Below are 18,197 nucleotides of genomic sequence, written 5' to 3' on the forward strand. Positions count from 1 at the left end.
TCACTATTTACAGCGCAAATGGAGTAAAGTTCAAAAGTACTATAGAATTAAGTAAGAGGATGTCTTACCTGGGATATCGGTAGATGTATTTGGGCAGGATGGACCAAGGTACCCAGAGTGTTGGTAACGCCATTCTCTTGAGAGTTCTGTATTAATAAATAATATTAAATTAATATAAACAATTTGATATTAAGGAAGTTTTAATGAATACGTTTTTATCAGAAAAACACAAGGGGGTAATTTTTCATTCCGGATTTGATTCAGCCCAGATGAGTAGAAATGAGCTATGAAATATTAATGGTAGCCCCAAATTGTTATCGAACTTTGTTATTGTAATTGGTAAAAACTTGCAATCTTGATGCCAGTCCTTTAGAAACTGAATGATTTACTTTATTCCCATTTGTATGTTTGTTCATGTGCAACTATGGTAAGAGAAATATAAGTATTAAGAACAGATTTTGACCTGTGCGGCGTCAACAGAGGAGAGCGTGGTCAGTGTGAGCGTATTGTGCCGCGCCCCGTACGACGTCCGGACGACCTGCGAACATGTAATAAAAGATAATTATAATTAGAGATTAACGTAAAAAATTGACCAAAATATTGATATCCAACTAACATATTATAATCTAAATGAAAGAAACGAGTTATGTGAGTAGACTATATTTTGTGCGCATGGAATACAATGCTGATATACTTAGTTAAAATCCGAATTTCTTTCTATTCGGTAACTACATAAATTATCACTACATAGTATAAAACAAAGTCGCTTTTTTTCCTCATGTCCCTTTGCTCCCTTTAATCTTTAAAACTACGCAACGGATTTTGATGAGGTTTTCTTTAATAGATAGAGTGATTAAAGAGGAATGTTTATAAGTATAATAACATTCATTAAATAGTGGAGAAATACTGTTATTGTTGGGGTTTCTAATGCGATTGCAAACGCAGGCTGAACCCTACGAGATTTATCAAAATAATGTACTTACTAAGTATAATTGTACACTATGAAAAGGTCTACAGAAAACTCCGCGATGGTATATGTCTATCTCTGGATATCTCACAATAACATTTTTTGTCATTTACTTTTAACTTCAAATTATGGCTTATTTTCGAAGCGATTTTAACCAATACGGCAATAATCCATAAGGATTATTGTCGTATTGGTTAAAATTAAATACTTTAAGTACATTCTCGATTTAATATAGATTTATATGGCGTTTTACAGCATATGATTCAAATGAATATTTTCGAAGATATTACAGATTTAAAAATTGCGGGACGTAGCTTTTGCGGCGGTATCGACCAATGCGGGCCACGGGTGATGAATATAATTAAAAACTACTGAATCGATTTTAATAATTTCTTCATTGATTGACATCCTACTAATATTATAAAGGCGAAAGTTTGTTTGGATGTATGGATGTATAGATGTGTGGATGTGTGGATGTATGGATGTTTGTTACTCTTTCACGCAAAAACTACTGAACGGATTTTAATGAAACTTTACGATAATATAGCTTATACATCAGAATAACACATAGGCTACAATTTTAACCGACTTTCAAAATGGGGGAGGTGTTATGTTCTTTTTCTTATGTTCAACGATTACTCCGCCGTTTGTTAACCGATTTTCAACATTTTTCTTTTGGTATATAGGTTATCATCCCAATTTGGTATTATATTCACAAAAGTGGTGATCTGATGAAGGATCCATAAGAAATCGAGGGAACTCCTCATAATTTATGGGGAAACATGTGGTGACTTCGGTTTCGTGAGAAGTATTCTTAGCATATGCTACAAACAAGTAAGATTTTGCACCGAGGTATACCTGGTATACCGTGGTTCGGAAGGTGCTGAGAGAACTCTTGATTCTTTATAGATACAAGTTTAGGAGTTTCGGCGTTGTTTTAAGAACGGAAAGCATATGCTACTATGCAAATTACATTCATCATCATCATTCTCATCATCACTACCATATTATACCATTTCATAGTCTTTTAGATCGAGACTCGAGTTTGTCAAGCGATAATTAAGAAAAATCTATACCTACCTAATATTATAAACCTGAAGAATATGTTTGCTTGAACGCGTCAATCTCAGGAACTACAGGTCCGATTTAAAAACTTATCTCAGTGTAAGATCGATCATTTATCGAGTAAGACTTTAGGCTATATTATGTAATCACGCTAAGACTAATACGACCGAAGAAACTCAGGAAAATGTGGGAAAATCGGGGGAAATATTTTTTTCCTAATTTACGCGGGCGAAGCCGCGCGGTACATCTATAGGCTATAATCTTATATCTTTAAACGAGCGATTCTTGTAAATATATATATTTATAATTGAAATCTCGGAATCGGCTCCAACGATTTTCGTGAAATTTAGTATATAGGGGGTTTCGGGGGCTATAAATCGATCTAGCTAGGAATCATTTTTAGAAAATGTCATTTTTCGTGTTTTATCGAATACCGAGCAAAGCTCGGTCAAATAGCTAGTATATTTTATACCCGTGTGAATCCGGGGCGGGTCGCTAGTATTATATAAATGTTAGGGGTTACCTGCGAGGGTGCGGAGGAGATCTGCAGCGGCACCGTCCGCAGGCTGGTGCTGAGGTTGAGCGTCGGCGAGCTCTTCGCCACACTCGCACACAACGGCGGAGACGTCCGCATCTGAAAATTATATCAATTATAATAGATAGTCGAAAATTTCACATCAGCAGTATGGAATTATAGCTATATGCCGGGGTGGCGCGCTTTGCCACACTCACTTATATGCTAGCTGTGCCCCGCGGTGTTACGCGCGTTTTATTAGGGAAAATAAATTGTGATATTTTTCCACAGTAAAAAATAGCCTACGTGTTAAGCCAGGGTATCGACTAACTTCACGCAAAATTTTATTAAAATCGCTTGAGCCGTTTAAACGTGAAGAAGTAACAAACATACACCCTCACAAACTTTCTCAAATATAACGTGATTAATACGTCTTCGAATATTTTAAAACTCTACACTATAGTCTACAATGTAAAAAAACTGCAATTACAAATAAATAATAATTTATATCCAAAATCACATTAACGCGGCGTATTTTCTAACTAGTCTACTTCGATGTAGACTAATATTATTAATTATTATGAAAGTTTCTATTACGAGCTCCTCCAGGCCAAACAATCAAGATTCTTAAGGGCAGGTTATCTAAAATTCACGTTTCTAGAATAAGTAATTTTTAAACATACATGTATAGATACATCTTTTAACTTGTGACTTTTTGGTTAGAAACTCAATACATATAATTTTACTCGATAAAAAATCAGAAACAACGTCGATTTGAAAAACATTTTGAGTTTTATAGGACTTACAGGCACTCAATCAAAAAATATTTTTTACAGTTCGATTACTATTAAAATTTCACAGGGTATACATGTTTCGTTATATGTTTAGTTATAATATTTTTCGATTCAATATCAACGAGAAATACGGCTTGCGCGCACCACGCCTGACGCCACGTCGCATCAGTGTCCATAGAAACTTGCACGGCGGGATAACCTGCCCTTAACTATAGATTTATTTTTTAATATAAGAGTAAGGGATAAACGAGCAAACGAATCACTTGATAGAAAGCGTTTATTGTCGCTCAAAAGCATTCGCAAAGTCGGAGGGGAATGATTCGCAAGTTCATTGCCAGCTCTATCGTCGTTGTCGGAAGTATTACTTTGCTTATTTATATAATTCACCAAAACGAACATCGTATTTCATCGGTTATAGCTGTACTTTGAAAACTTTTTTAAAAACTTACATTTAAATTGGTTCCTAAAACGGTGCCATTGATTTTGCTACTCCGCTCGCCATCCTCGACAACAGTTTCTGTAAAAAAAACATTATAAAATAAGAAACAGATGGTAAAAATGTTATTATTATTCAGCATCGAGACTTCGTATTTTTTAGGCTTATTATTCTGAGAAGAGTCAATATTTATTTAATTTTGTAATCAATTTTAATAACACTAATAATAATATTAGGAGTATTATGAAACAGGAGTCAGGACACAAAACCCAAAATGTGTGTAACACCATGTTGTAACTTGTAACACAAAATGGGTCACCGTAGCTAGGCGTAGCGCGGTCTAGAGACTAGACCGCGCTACGCCTAGCTACGCACGCCCGTAGCGCTACGAAAATTGCCGTAGCAAAATGTATACGTTACAAAATTTACTGCAAAATATATTTTTTTTTACTACAGCAAATTTAATGTTTACCCAGAAGTTTTAGGGGCTGTTTCGCCACTTGCTGATAAGTGCCGGATAGGCTATCCACAACTTATCTGACAGATACTCCATACATCTATCAAATAAGTTGGCACGTAAGTGGTGAAACAGAAACCCCTAAAACTTCTTGTTAAGCGTACGTACCTACAACCCTGTGCCTGGGCGGCTGCAGCGGCACCTCCCGCTTGAGCGTGGCGAGGCGCTGCTGGGCCGCGATCTTCTCCCGCGCCAGCCGCTCCAGCTCATGCTCGCATTCACGCTCCTTGCGCCGCAGCACCTGGAAAGAGGAGATTCATTGCTATGTTTTTTAAGCTATTGCATAGCTTCTATCGCGGGCTTTGAGCGTAGCGTGACCGAATCAAGGAATCCCATAACGAAAAAACCTAACACACCCGCACTCCGGCCGCTGCGCCGGTCGTTGCGGCGTTGCCAGACTTCGCTACGGCGTGCGACAAGACGTAGTTCAATATGTTATGTTTTTTCTAAATGTAAACTAATCTCAGAATTATGGACTGATGTCTGATATATTACTACTTTAACGAAGAACTGATGCCGCTCAATCACCCCATGACAAAGAAATCCTACTAATATTATAAAGGCGAAAGTTTGTTTGGATGTATGGATGTATGGATGTGTGGATGTATGGATGTTTGTTACTCTTTCACGCAAAAACTACTGAACGGATTTTAATGAAACTTTACAATAATATAGCTTATACATCAGAATAACACATAGGCTACAATTTTAACCGACTTTCAAAATGGGGGAGGTGTTATGTTCGTTTTCTTATATTCAACGATTACTCCGCCGTTTGTTAACTATATAGGGTATCATTCCAATTTGGTATTATATTTACAAAAGTGGTGATCTGATGAAGGATGCATAAGTAATCGAGGGAACTCCTCAAAATTTATGGGGAAACATGTGGTGACTTCGGTTTTGTGAGAAGTATTCTAAGCATATGCTACCAACAAGTAAGATTTTGCACCGAGGTATACCTGGTATACCGTGGTTCGGAAGGTGCTGAGAGAACTCTTGATTCTTTATAGATACAAGTTTGGGAGTTTCGGCGTTGTTTTAAAAACGCTACTATGCAAATTACATTCATCATCATCATCACTACTATAATATTATACCATGCATCGTCCCATGATTATGAGCCTTTTCATATATTTGGCACTTATATAGAGTAGACCACGTAAAAGGAGTATTTATAGCTATTTTTATTTGAAAATGTACGGTTTCTGTGAAATTCCTAATTTACGCGGGCGAAGCGTAAATACTTAAACTAGATGACGTTCGCATTTCGCAATGCCGTTGCGCCAAAATTCGTTTATCGCGTGGGAACTGTACATTTTTCCGGGATAACAACTATCCTATGTCCTTTCCCGAAAACGAAAGTATCCCCATGTCAAATTACAGAAAAAATTGTTCAACGGTTTGAGCGTGAAGAGGTAACAGACAGACAGGCACACTTTCGCATTTATAATATTAGTATGGATGGAAGTATGGATACTAACAAAAGATGTGTTATTCGTCGCTGTTAAAAATTAATCGAAGGTTTACCTGAATATACCGTATAGCGGACCCCAGTATCGCCAGATTAGAGGTCTTCTTGTCGTCGGGCGTGGCGGGCAGCTGGCGCTTGAGCAGCTCGAAGCACTCCTTGAGGTGAGCTCGGCGGTTCTTCTCCAGCTTGTTGTGGACTTCCCGCGTGCCGGCCCGCGGCGTACCGTTGCTACTACTCGACGTCGGCGACGGGATCTGGGAACTGAGAAGGAGAAGTTTTAGAATATTCGTTGGGAATTAGAAACAGCAGCCCGATTGTACCTCGAACTTCCATTCGAGCTACTTCACTCAGGAGTGCAACACTCACACACAAATAAAATCCTGACTTTATGTGCGTGTGAGTGTTGCAACCAGTGATTGAAACAATATTCGACGTAAAAGAATCGAGCCCCTTAACATTTATGTGAATCTAGGAGAATTTCTTTTTTTTTTGGATTGTATAGGTGTTAAGGTGCTCCCCCACCGGGAGGATTCGTTTGTAATATAACGTTACAATGCGCATCTTGTAATGATACAAAACCGGGCATTATTATGCGCACCTTGTAATGATACAAATTACAATGTGTAATATCTACATATAACATCAACTAGCTAATGGAATGCTCAAAGTCGAATGTTACATTACACGCGAATGCTCGTCAGTCAGGACTCAGGGAGATAGTATCTATATATAAATACGCAAGCGAAAAACTCTGTTTGACGAAAAATGCGGAAACGTAGGTGAATTAAATTTTGCACAGTTATAGTTTATATGGTGAAGGAGTGCATCGAGCTAATATTATTTTGAAATTATGCTTTTATCACACATTTTTTTAACAAATAAAACATTACACACACTACAATACGCACACTCAAGAAAATGTCAGATTTTTGAGTGACAAACCTATACATACGAATTATACTCTTTTATTTATGGTTGAAGTCTGTTGACAACAAGTTGACAATTAATTGAAAATGGATTATAGTTTTTGAGCTGAGTCCCAGAGACAAGAGTTGAAAAAATATGATAAAGTCTACGAATAATAAAAACTATTATTATTCGTATGATAAAGTCAATATTTTTTTACAAAATATAGGTAGTACCTACTCCTAATATCGTTGAAACTAAGGTCGAATTTCGACCATTGGGCGATCTCTAATTGTAATATAATGCTCAAAGTCGAATCTTTAATGTTACATTACACATGCAATTTAATGTTCAAAAGCGAATCTATAATATTACATTACAAGTGAATGCTCGCGGTGAGGGAGCACCTATACACTGATAATATAGAGACGACTAGGAAGCTGACAATAACTTTTTATTGATCCAGATTCAGACACTGTTTTTTGGCCAAATTTTTAATTGTGCCAAAACGAATATGACAAATAACTGAAAATAATGAAAATAATATGTGCATAAAAACCGTAAGCAGTAAAATTATTACAGAGTAAAAATGAAATCATATAACCTTCTAGAAAATTCTATATAAATATTACGTAACGAATAATAATAAACTGGTTATCGCTCATTATTCATACACTTTCAAAGATGCTATATTTAATACTTTGATAAAATTACCATACCTATTATTTTGATTATTATTGAAAATCACAGTGCAGAATCGTAATAATTAATGTTCCTGTTATTAAGAATGTTTGCAAAGAATAGCAATATTTTAGTCGTTGATAATATTATAATTATAATTCTAATATAATTTAATATTTTACGTCTTTGCTTGCTAAATTAATCAAGCCTAACTATTGTAATTAATTTTGCCGTTATATAACTTTGTTTAGTTTGGTAGAGTTCTAGAACTAAAAATAGTATTTATTACCTTAGCAGTTAGCTCATCGTAATTCGTAATATTATGATTTTGCTTATCAGATAAATGATAACTGATAACCTAACGAAAACAGTCACCATACACCTCAGAGTAAAACTCTAGTTTCTCGCAAAGATTTATCTAATCGAACATTGTTTGTTAAATTAATTTTAGGATACGATACGCCCTCTCCATGTCGCCTATGAATGCTTCCCAATCTTAGTTATCCATCGCAAAGTAGAGAGAGTTATTTACAGTAATCTGTTCTATCAGTGAGAAGATTCAAGAATGTGTCGAGACTAGCTTTGAAACAAGTTCGATTTGAATACACGGGACAGCAAGGATCAGTGGATGAATAATAAAAAGAAATAAAATAGTAAATATTCCAGCGGAGCCTGTTTTGCATCCCACCTTGAGCTCTCGTGGTGGAATAAGTACACAACCTAAAGTTATCAGCCACAAATAGGCCAGGCCGCAAGGATACGATGTATAATTCAACGATGACCCCCTTACCTGCATAAACACCTAAAGCCCTTACATTTGAGGCTATGACAGATAAATATGTATGCCCCTCCGTCCTAGTTCTGTCAAAGATGCTAATGTATGTAATTATTGTCAACGATTAAGGAATCGCATGGAAGGAATAGAAGGTTCTGAAGATGTTAGTAGCACCGGCGTATTTGAATTTAGAGTTAGTTTATCACGCTCGATCTAAGTGCATTTAATGTCATTCGATGTACAACGGATTGATTCAGACCGCAACGCGACGCGTAGATGCATTTCTAAATTTATACGGATTTGACAGATTCGCAAGACGTCTCACACAATTGAAATCTGTCAAATCCATATAATAAATTTATGCTACGCCGCGCCTCGCCTCGCCTCGTCGCGTTGCGATCTGAATTGACCCTTAGGACTTAATTTGACTGTTGTCATGATAGTTATATTAAAGGATTGAGCTTCAACAAGCCTCGGGATGTAAAAGAGTAAAAAATTGAAAACAAGATACTTTGGGCCGTTTATAGAAAATACAAGATTCCTTCTTACTCTACATCGTTCCGACAAAGGCAATTTTACAAAAACTCTCACACACCCATTACGCCTAAAAACTGGTTTCAATAAATCTTCATAAGAAACGCGACAGTTCGGGTATAAGATCGCTCGTTGAGAAACAGCAAAAGATCAGAAATAACAGCCGAGCTAATTATTTCCCGAAAAAATATATTTACGATCCTCGTGGGAGAGATTTAGTGTTCCACGCGAACAATCTCGACCGATTGAATGTGAGTTGTGACTACAAAACCTTGTCACTCACCCATGGCTACTGTTGACGCGCTGCTTGGAATGTTCTTGAACGAAGTCTAGGAGGGACGTGGTATGCACGACCGACGTTACTACGGGGGCAGGGCTCGGTTCCACTAGAGGCACTCGGGGTGCGGGTGCCACCGCCAGCGGCGCCGGTACCCCCGTCACGGGGGCCACCACCGCCGCCGGGGACTTCGGTCGCACCAGGCCGTTGCCGCCCGCCACCGACAACTCCGTCACCCGCAACGAAACGGGCGTCGGCTCTTCCTCTGCAAAAAAAAACTCGCGTCAAAAAGGCCGAAATTAGCCCCGCCGGTCTGTACGACGAGGCGGTAAAGTACCAGGCGAACATGACACAGCGAGCAGTCGATACGCAAGCGACGAGGTAGAGCGAGACGTCTTTTAGCGAGGGAATAAAATAACACCTAACCGTATGATAATAGGGTCGCTTTTTCATTGATATCGTTAATGCGAAGGAGAACGCGATAACATGGGCGGAGTCTATATTAAAACCACGTGACGTAGACCCAAATTCACTTGGGTTATAATAGCTTCGCCGATCGTAGCCACGGTCGACGTCACTCGCTTCGAATTAGTGATGGTCTCCTTGAGGCGGCTCAGCTGACTGGCGCATGTATTTTTTGTGTAATTGTGTTTACGCGCTTGTGCGCCACCGCAGCCGAAACGTGCTACTCGAGTCTCGACTCGTTCTTTGCAAAAAACGCCGCTTTCTAATCGCCCGTAACGTTTTTGTTGCATTTGAGATGGTGTGAAGACTGCAATTTTTTTATGTACTAGGAATAATATTTAGACAACAATATGTGGAACATTCCGAGCTCGGTTCCCGTTCCACTTTAAATGCCGCCGCCCGGTTACTATAATGTGGCTCGATAATACAATAAGAAAACATGTAAAATACCACACTTCATTACAATTCAATAAATAATAATCTACACGGTCGTGCTTTAATGTACCGAGGTTTTTGAACTCTCGACTTTGACAAACATCCTGATAATGTATGTAACGTGTGGTAACATTTTCAAATTAGGGCGACCATATTCTCGGCGTTTTGATTTACCAAGCTGATTTCTACTACACTATAATGTAAGAGCGATAGCGATATTATGGGGTATGGTCACTGACCACTGTAAATTGTAATGTGCCATACATTATTGGCCGCGATATTATTTTAATTGGGGGGGGGGGGCAGGTCCCCCACTAGAAGATAAAATAAACGTCAATTTTCCTGGCAAGTGGGAATTAAAAACGTGTTACCTACTCTGCGCAAAATGAAGTGTTGAAAACATAATATATTTTCAATCAGATATTTTAATTTTTTGTTTCAATACGAGTATACGAGACCGACCATCTTTTCGAAACAGGTATGAATCCTGGGTACGCCCTTGGCTATAATATACGCTATTTGAGCTATAGCCTATATTTATTATTACAGACTTTTTAAGAAATGAAACGATGATGTCACATTGTGCTTTTGTCTTAATATTCAATATTATTAAAGCAACACTTACTGTGGCGTGTCTGTTAAAAAGTGTTCTAAGACGTACATACTTCTATTATGTTTTGAACTACATATTTATTATATTGTATCGCTCGTAGCAAATATTACATAATGATGTTGTTTTTCCGGTAACGTAATGTACCGTTCTTATAGCTAATATTTACTTACAACTTACAAGTTACAAATTACAAAAATAAAAACTTTGCGTAAGTATTTCTTTTTTTTTTGTGACCTAAAACTTTTTTAACAGATAATTGAAAAGTATATTTTGTAGATTTCAAATATAACCATAAAAGTGATATCTACCAAGACTAACACTGCAATGAATAACAATAATAAGTATTATTGTCCTCAGTATTTCACTATCGAGTGGCCCTATACGGTCATTGTTTACGAAGATAAGGTGTCCGGATAACCCTGTGTTGGTTGGGTAACCTAATTATTATTCAAGGCTATCTTCGAACCCCCCACAGGCATTTTAACGCTTTGATTGATACCGTAGAACATGGAGGTTTTTGTATTCTGACCGGCCGCATTCAGAGATGTTTAACGACTGCTTAAGTTGAATAAAGATGTTGACTGAATATGAAGCCTATGTCATCACTCATCATGTACAAAACTCTCAATTCTAAATTTTAAATTTTATGTCCGTTATTTAATAAAAACATATTTCTAGAGGAAATAAAAACTAACAGTCTTACAGTCATGAATGTTACTATAGTCTATACATTTGTATCGTAAAAAGTAAAGTTATTAATTTATTATAATTAGGTAATATTGAATTCTTCCAAAAGTTGCCGATCCCAGACGACGCACAAAAATCAAGTTATTCGTGAATAAGAAAAGATGCCTCGTTACTCGTTAGGTGTACGACTTCATATCAATACGACAAAATATCAATATTGCGGTATGGGAAACCAGCTTTTGATATTGTAGGTGTGATGAATAATGAAAAGCGACACAACTACTACACGACTGCAAGATTTTTATAGAAAAGTTACAATTGAATTTAACTTTTAAGCCATGTACACAAGATAAAAAGTTAAATACTTAGTCTAGCTACATGACTGAGTAATGTTGGTAATGTTCTCTACATTACATGTAGAGACCACAATGCACAAGCCAAACAAGTTGTCCTCTTAGAGAGATAATAATGTAAAGTAAAACCAGAAAATAAATCGAACAATAAATAATATGCAATAGCTTTACCACAGCAGTGGTACGACGATTTTTCCCGACGATTGACGAAATGATCGTTAGTCGTTACACGTAATATACTGTTTGCTCCGTAATAGGTACGTAAAAGGGGTGACAAACGTGCGAGTAAGTACGCTACGCCGACTTATGGCTCGACGATCTTAATCGCCTGTGTGTCAGCAAAGAGCCGCGAGCCTGGGGGCATGGTCGATGTGTGAGCGATTCCCGTGTGTCACCGACGCGAGCCGAGTAAGTTCGCGAACTTAAAACCCGCCTGTTTTAAGTTCGTACGTCTATCAGGCCTTTAAAACTGTCCCATTTTGTTGCGATTATACGTGATATTCGACTGTTATGTTTTTTTCGTTGGATAAAACCTAAATATCGTTCTTGGAATTGCATCTGATATTTTATGAATTATGCCTACTTATAGATTCTCTGAAGTTGTGAGTTGTGACTCTATTGTAATCTATATATTAATACGTGAGCCAAAACTTTGTATCCCTTTTGACGAAAAATGGGGAAACGTAGGTGAATGAAATTTTGCACAGTTATAGTTTATATGGTGAAGGAGTGCATCGACCTAATATTATTTTGAAATTATGCTTTTATATTACAAATATATTACAAATAAAACATTACATACACTACAACACACACACTAGGACAATGACCGATTTTTGTGTGACAAGCCTATACATACGAATTATACTCTTTTATTTATGGTTGAAGTCTGTTGACAACAAGGTGACAAATTGAAAATGGATTATAGTTTTTTTTATTGAATCTTAGATACTATTAGACAATGCTTACACGGCCAGTCTGAGATCAGCTGAATCCCAGAGACAAGAGTTGAAAAAAATATGATAAAGTCAATATTTTTGTAACAAACTAACAAATAACAAATAGTAGGTAGTAGTCCTAATGTCGTTGAAACTAAGGTCGAATTTCGACCATTGGGCGATTTCTAGTTTATATTATTATGTAAGCTAGATGTAAGCAATAGGGATCCTTTGCCCATAGCAGAGACCATGCCCATTGCAATCTTTTGACAGAAGGGGCCTGTTAAAAGAACTATGGGCATAGATTTCGCTTTTTTTGCTTATAATTTATTCGTAAGAAATATGAATTGAACTTTTATTGAAGTGAAATACGATTTTTTTTTCAAATAATTTTCCCGGTCCTAAATCCCACTTCATCCACTCATGTCTTCAATTATGATTTTATGTGGACTAAAAATTTAAATAGTTCGTTGGAAAATTACTTATCTACGTCTCAAAAATTATCACAACACGTAACTGTTCAAATCCGTGGCTGTATCTACTTTGTAAGTCATAAACATAAACTAGCTATTTGACCGAGCTTTGCTCGGTATTCGATGAAAATGACATTTTCTAAAAATGTTCCTAGTTAGATCGATTTATCGCCCCCGAAACCCCGAATATACTAAATTTCATGAAAATCGTTGGAGCCGATTCCGAGATTGGAATTATAAATATATATATTTACAAGAATTGCTCGTTTATATATATAAGATATATAATTTGTGCGTTGCAACTTTTCGTAGAGGCGGTGAAATGCGATAACAGCTCGTGATAACGATGTCATTACCCTCCACGTGGACGCAGATAGCTGTAAGATAAGCCAGAACAGCTTCCAATCATCGCCATTTTAACCGACTTTGACAATAAGGATATTATAGTTCACCCGGGAATTTTTGTAATTCTTCTACAATTTATGGATATTTGTTACTCATTGACGCAAAAACAAAGCTAAGTTAATTTTCCTGACATTTTCTAAGTTACAACAACTACTTACTTAGTTTAAATTCTCATGAACACAATAAATGTATATTATGGCCTATCTTTCTATCCCGACAGTATATCAATCCAAAGTGTGTCTGTCTGTCCGTCTGTCTGTCTGTATATCCTCTTCACGCCCAAACTGTTGGATCGATTTTGCTGAAATGTGGTGTAAAGTACTCTGAATTCTGAGAAAGGACATAGGACACTTTTTTTACCCGGAAAAATGTATGGTTCCCCGCGAAAAAAGAGTTTTGGCGCAACGGAGTTCCAGGCGTCATCTTGTATTATAATAACGCTACGTTGTTAACGAGCCTACGAGTCCTACGAGTTACGACGCCGAAACAATTAAGAAAACTCTCATTGAAGGATTTCGTAATTACATAATTCTACAAATAAATTCCTACGTCACCAAAGTTATGTTGCTGTGATGTCATCACTTCGAACTTTTACTCATTTCTTTTTTATTCGGAGCTTGTTAAAAACTCCAAGAACGGCGACTCATTTGATATAATGAATTGTTTTGATTAATCGACAACTGTAATGAACTGGTTTCTAAGGAAGAAAATGTAAGAAACCCTTATAATAAAGTAGATTATTTACAAGCAAATAAGTAGTCGTCCAAAATAAAATATGCTTAAAGATATTTTTTTGCTACAATTTACCGATGAATATAATATTATAATAGTCTGTGTCTTTATAAGATTTTCAATTTTTTTCTTAAGTTAACAGAATAGAGTGCGACCACTTTTCACATAGCTCCTAAACAAAAAAGGTCAATGACCGCTGGTGCCACCTTAGAAATATATTTTGTCTTTATTCTTTACTAGATGACGCCTGCAACTCCGTTGCCCCAAAATTCGTTTACCGCGTGGCCGTGGGAACAGTATTTTTTTCGGGATAAGAAGTATCCTATGTCCTTTCCCGGGACTCAAAGTATCTCCATACCAAAGGGGATTGAGTAACTTTGTATGGACCTGTGGCGTCATTTTTTTTCCAGCGGCCAGGGATTAAACCAATACTATTTTGTAGCACTACATTAGAGAAACATATATTAGTAATAAAAATTGTTCTAAGTAATATCGGAGCTGAGATACGATTATTTTAGTATATTTATTTTTGTGCCTTATGTTCACAAAATCAATAGTAATTAACGTTACTTTATGGAGCTATCCTTAACAAACAGGTATAGAAAGGGTATATTAATCTGTTGGATATATATATATATATATATATATATATATATATATATATATATATATATATATATATATATATATATATATATATATATATTTTTTTTTTTTTTTTTGCCCTATTACCCACGACTTCGTCCGTGTCAAATATGTGAATAATTTTTCATACATATTTTCACACTGGATTTAACTCTCGTCCGACTTCAATATAGCCAGACTTGTGACTATATTTCACTAGACAGCGGTTTTTAAAGGGCCGGATGCAATAATAATTATTGTTCTTGTGTATTATATTATAATAGTACTATAATGTGTTGTAGGTAAAATGACTCTAGAGTCTAGGGTATTGTTCCCATAATATTATAATGTAGATTATTTCCACTATTTAGCGAATTTTGGCCATAGTTCAGTATGAGTTATGACGCCGGACGCCACCTTACGGCAGAATTTTTAGTCTAGCTTTTAATCTATTTCCCGGCTCATACACGTGGATCTAGGAATGTTTTATAGAATATTAACTATTTACTTACACAAAAAAATATTACATAAAAAATCAAAAGAGGGCTTTAAGAAATTCGAGAAAAAATGGATTTGCATTTATTTGCAAAAGAAAAATAAATAGTTAAAAAACTCATTCAATGACGGCGCGTAGTAGTAGTATACTTGGTTAAGTCATTCTTCTAAAATGTGCGAATAACTAAAAATAAAAATAAAATATGATGAAATGAATTGTACAGGGTGTAACAAAAATAAGTGATAAAACTTTAGGGTGTGCACGTATTCCTTGTAAAGAGTTCACTGTGAAAGTAGCAGCACTGCAAGATTTTTTTTTCACTTTTGTATGAGCAAGGGCCCGAGCGTCACAAGTTTCCCCATACAAAAGTGAAAAAAAACTTGGTCTTTCAGCGCTGCTACTTTCACAGTGAACTCTCTACAAGGAACACGTGCACACCCTAAAGTATTATCACTTATTTTTGTTACACCCTGTATATCTACAGGTTGTAACAAAACTAAGTGATAATACTTTAGTTAGAGTATATTATATTGTGTCCCTTGTATAGAGTTCACTGTGAAAGAAGCAGCGCTGAAAGACATTTTTTTTGTGATTTGCATGGCCAAGCGCCCTGGCGTAAAGAGTTTCCCCATACAAAAGTGAAAAAAAAATGTTCTCTTTCAGCGCTACTACTTTTACAGTAAACTCTATAAACGGGACTCATACACAGTACACACACTAAAGTATTATCACTTAGTTTTGTTATACCCTGTATACTAATATTATGAAGCTGAAGTGTTTGTGTGTTTGAAAGTGCTAATCTCAGGAACTGCTTGTTCGATTTGAAAAATTATTTTTGTGTTGGATAGCCCGTATATCGAGGAAGGCTTTAAGCTAATAAATAATGGCGGTTTTATTTTATTTTACTGAGTATTCATGTTATGATTGAATTTACGTTAAGTTGAAAATACGAACTTAAAATGCCTAATATCTCGGCTCCGATATAGTTTAGCTATATGTCCCCCATAATAAAGTTTACTCCCCTTGATATGTTCTTTCATGATATGCCAGTTTGGTGAGTGGCCGCGAAATTTGAAAATGACGCCAATATTACCCAAACCCCTTTCAGCAAAATCGGTTCAGCGGTTTGGACGTGAAGAGGTAACAGACAGACAGACAGACACACTTTCGCATTTATAATATTAGAGTATGGATTTTTAAACGTAGACAATAATTATTCTCTATTATTACCAAATGTCGGATTTTCTACCTTTTACAAGTGTTTGTATTTAGAAAAAAATATATCATTGGTATTTCACAGTTTAACTCCTAAAGCTCCACACAGTCACGTTATTCACATTAAACTTGTAAACAAAGGATTTTACAAATCCAGAATAACAATCAGAGAAAAACTGTAGATATTTACGTAACCCCTGTATCTGTGTTTAAAATCTGCCAAGAACAGTCCCAAGAAAATGTATCCTTTGCGTACTGATTATGTGATTGTGATCGGTATGACGCAGGTCCAGAGTCTCCAGACACAAAATAGAGTCTCTGTTTTACTTACAATTTTGTTGTTTTTTTATTTCTATTATACAAGGTGTAACAAAACTAAGTGATAATACTTTAGGAAATAGGATGTATGTGTTCCTCATATAGAGTTCACTATGAAAGTGGCAGCTGCAGCGCTGAAAAAGCAAACATTTTTTGTGATTTGTATGGGCAAGCGCCCGCGCGTCATGAATTTTTCCATACAAAGGTGAAAAAAGTTACTCTTTCAGAGCTGCTACTTTCACAGTGAACTCTATACATTGGACCAATACACACTCTAAATTATTATTTTTGTAGTTTTTTAATTGATATTTTAAGGTCTAAAATATTGATTACGTTTACGAATTGGCCAATTCGTTGCCATTCGAAGCGGCATTTTCTGAAAATGTATCAACTATTAACCCATAAAAATATTATAGATTCTTACCTAAATATTCTTTGATCCACTTCTTTTTGGGTGGCCTCGCTATTCTCGTCGGTTTACTGGCTTCTTCACTAGGAACTTTGTCATTTTCTGAGGTGTCCTTCTCTATATCATCGTTGGCCATATCGACATCCTTGGCGGTCGACGGCAGGCCTTCGGTTTGGAGGAAGGGAGCGCCGTTTGTGACTCCGGCCGGCGTCTGGAACTGCTTGTAGGCCCTCAGCGTGATCGGGATCGGCTGGATGACGCTCCCGAAGTCTGTTTCCCTGGTATTTATCGATATGGTGTGAAGCGTCTCGCCGTAGAAGGCGTCCCCGGGCGCGCCCATCTCTCCGAAGTACTGCGCTCCGCTGCGAGGATTTCGATAATTCGCAATCGGGAAATTAGATTTGGCGGCTTCCATAAGTATTTCCATCCTTTCGATCGATGCTAACTCACACTTCTAGTTCTCATTTTTGTAAACTGTGTAGTGTCCGTTAACTCACTACGACGTAACATTATTCACTGATTTAAGTAGGTTTATTTTAAATTGCCTGTAATTTTTTTTTCGTTAGCTGAGTGTGCGTTTACGTCGTACCGTCACAAAATAAGTTTACTAGTACAAGTAGTACCGTAGAGTATCTTGTTAAGTAATGACTGGCGATTTTTAAAACTTTTCGAAAAAAATTTAGCTTCAAAGCTCTTCAGCTCTTCTCTTCCAAAACAAGTGATTACTGCTTAGTGCTTATTTTTATTTATTGTAAAAAGAAATCTAGTCTTCCAGAAACATTTTATGAATTGACCGCCGACTTTTCCGTCTTTACCGATTCCACTAAAATGTTTTACTAATATTTAGCATATTGAATGTCGTGTACACCATACGATGTAATGAAATTAAATTAGGAAAGCCTTATTAGTCGACCTACCTATGTCTACAGCTTGTAACAACAACGTCTTTTTCAAGAATTTATAGCGCCATGTTGTTTTAAGCATTGGTAATGTATTTTGTCTTATAGTCATTTTATTAATTTTTAGTTTATTCACTTATCAAAATAAGCATACTAACATAAAAGTTATATTGAATGCTAATATCAGTACCTATG

General features: G+C 36.4%; 1 protein-coding gene across 2 annotated transcripts in view; it reads right to left on the reverse strand.

Annotated features, from left to right (window-relative positions):
- The window catches only part of LOC121728410 (max-binding protein MNT-like), a 32,186-nt gene that overhangs the window by 3,171 nt on the left and 10,818 nt on the right, over window positions 1-18,197 (reverse strand). For both annotated transcript variants that reach the window (XM_042116586.1, XM_042116587.1), the window contains exons 2-9: window positions 17,119-17,648; window positions 8,947-9,205; window positions 5,824-6,028; window positions 4,402-4,534; window positions 3,790-3,857; window positions 2,556-2,666; window positions 464-538; window positions 69-146 (exon numbers count right to left, since the gene is read on the reverse strand). In XM_042116586.1, coding sequence (XP_041972520.1) covers window positions 69-146; window positions 464-538; window positions 2,556-2,666; window positions 3,790-3,857; window positions 4,402-4,534; window positions 5,824-6,028; window positions 8,947-9,205; window positions 17,119-17,530 — 1,341 coding nt within the window. In that variant the 5' untranslated portion in view covers window positions 17,531-17,648. The remainder of the gene's footprint in view (window positions 1-68; window positions 147-463; window positions 539-2,555; window positions 2,667-3,789; window positions 3,858-4,401; window positions 4,535-5,823; window positions 6,029-8,946; window positions 9,206-17,118; window positions 17,649-18,197) is intronic.

This window comes from Aricia agestis, chromosome 6 (genome assembly GCF_905147365.1).
Source record: "Aricia agestis chromosome 6, ilAriAges1.1, whole genome shotgun sequence".
NCBI lineage: Eukaryota > Metazoa > Arthropoda > Insecta > Lepidoptera > Lycaenidae > Aricia > Aricia agestis.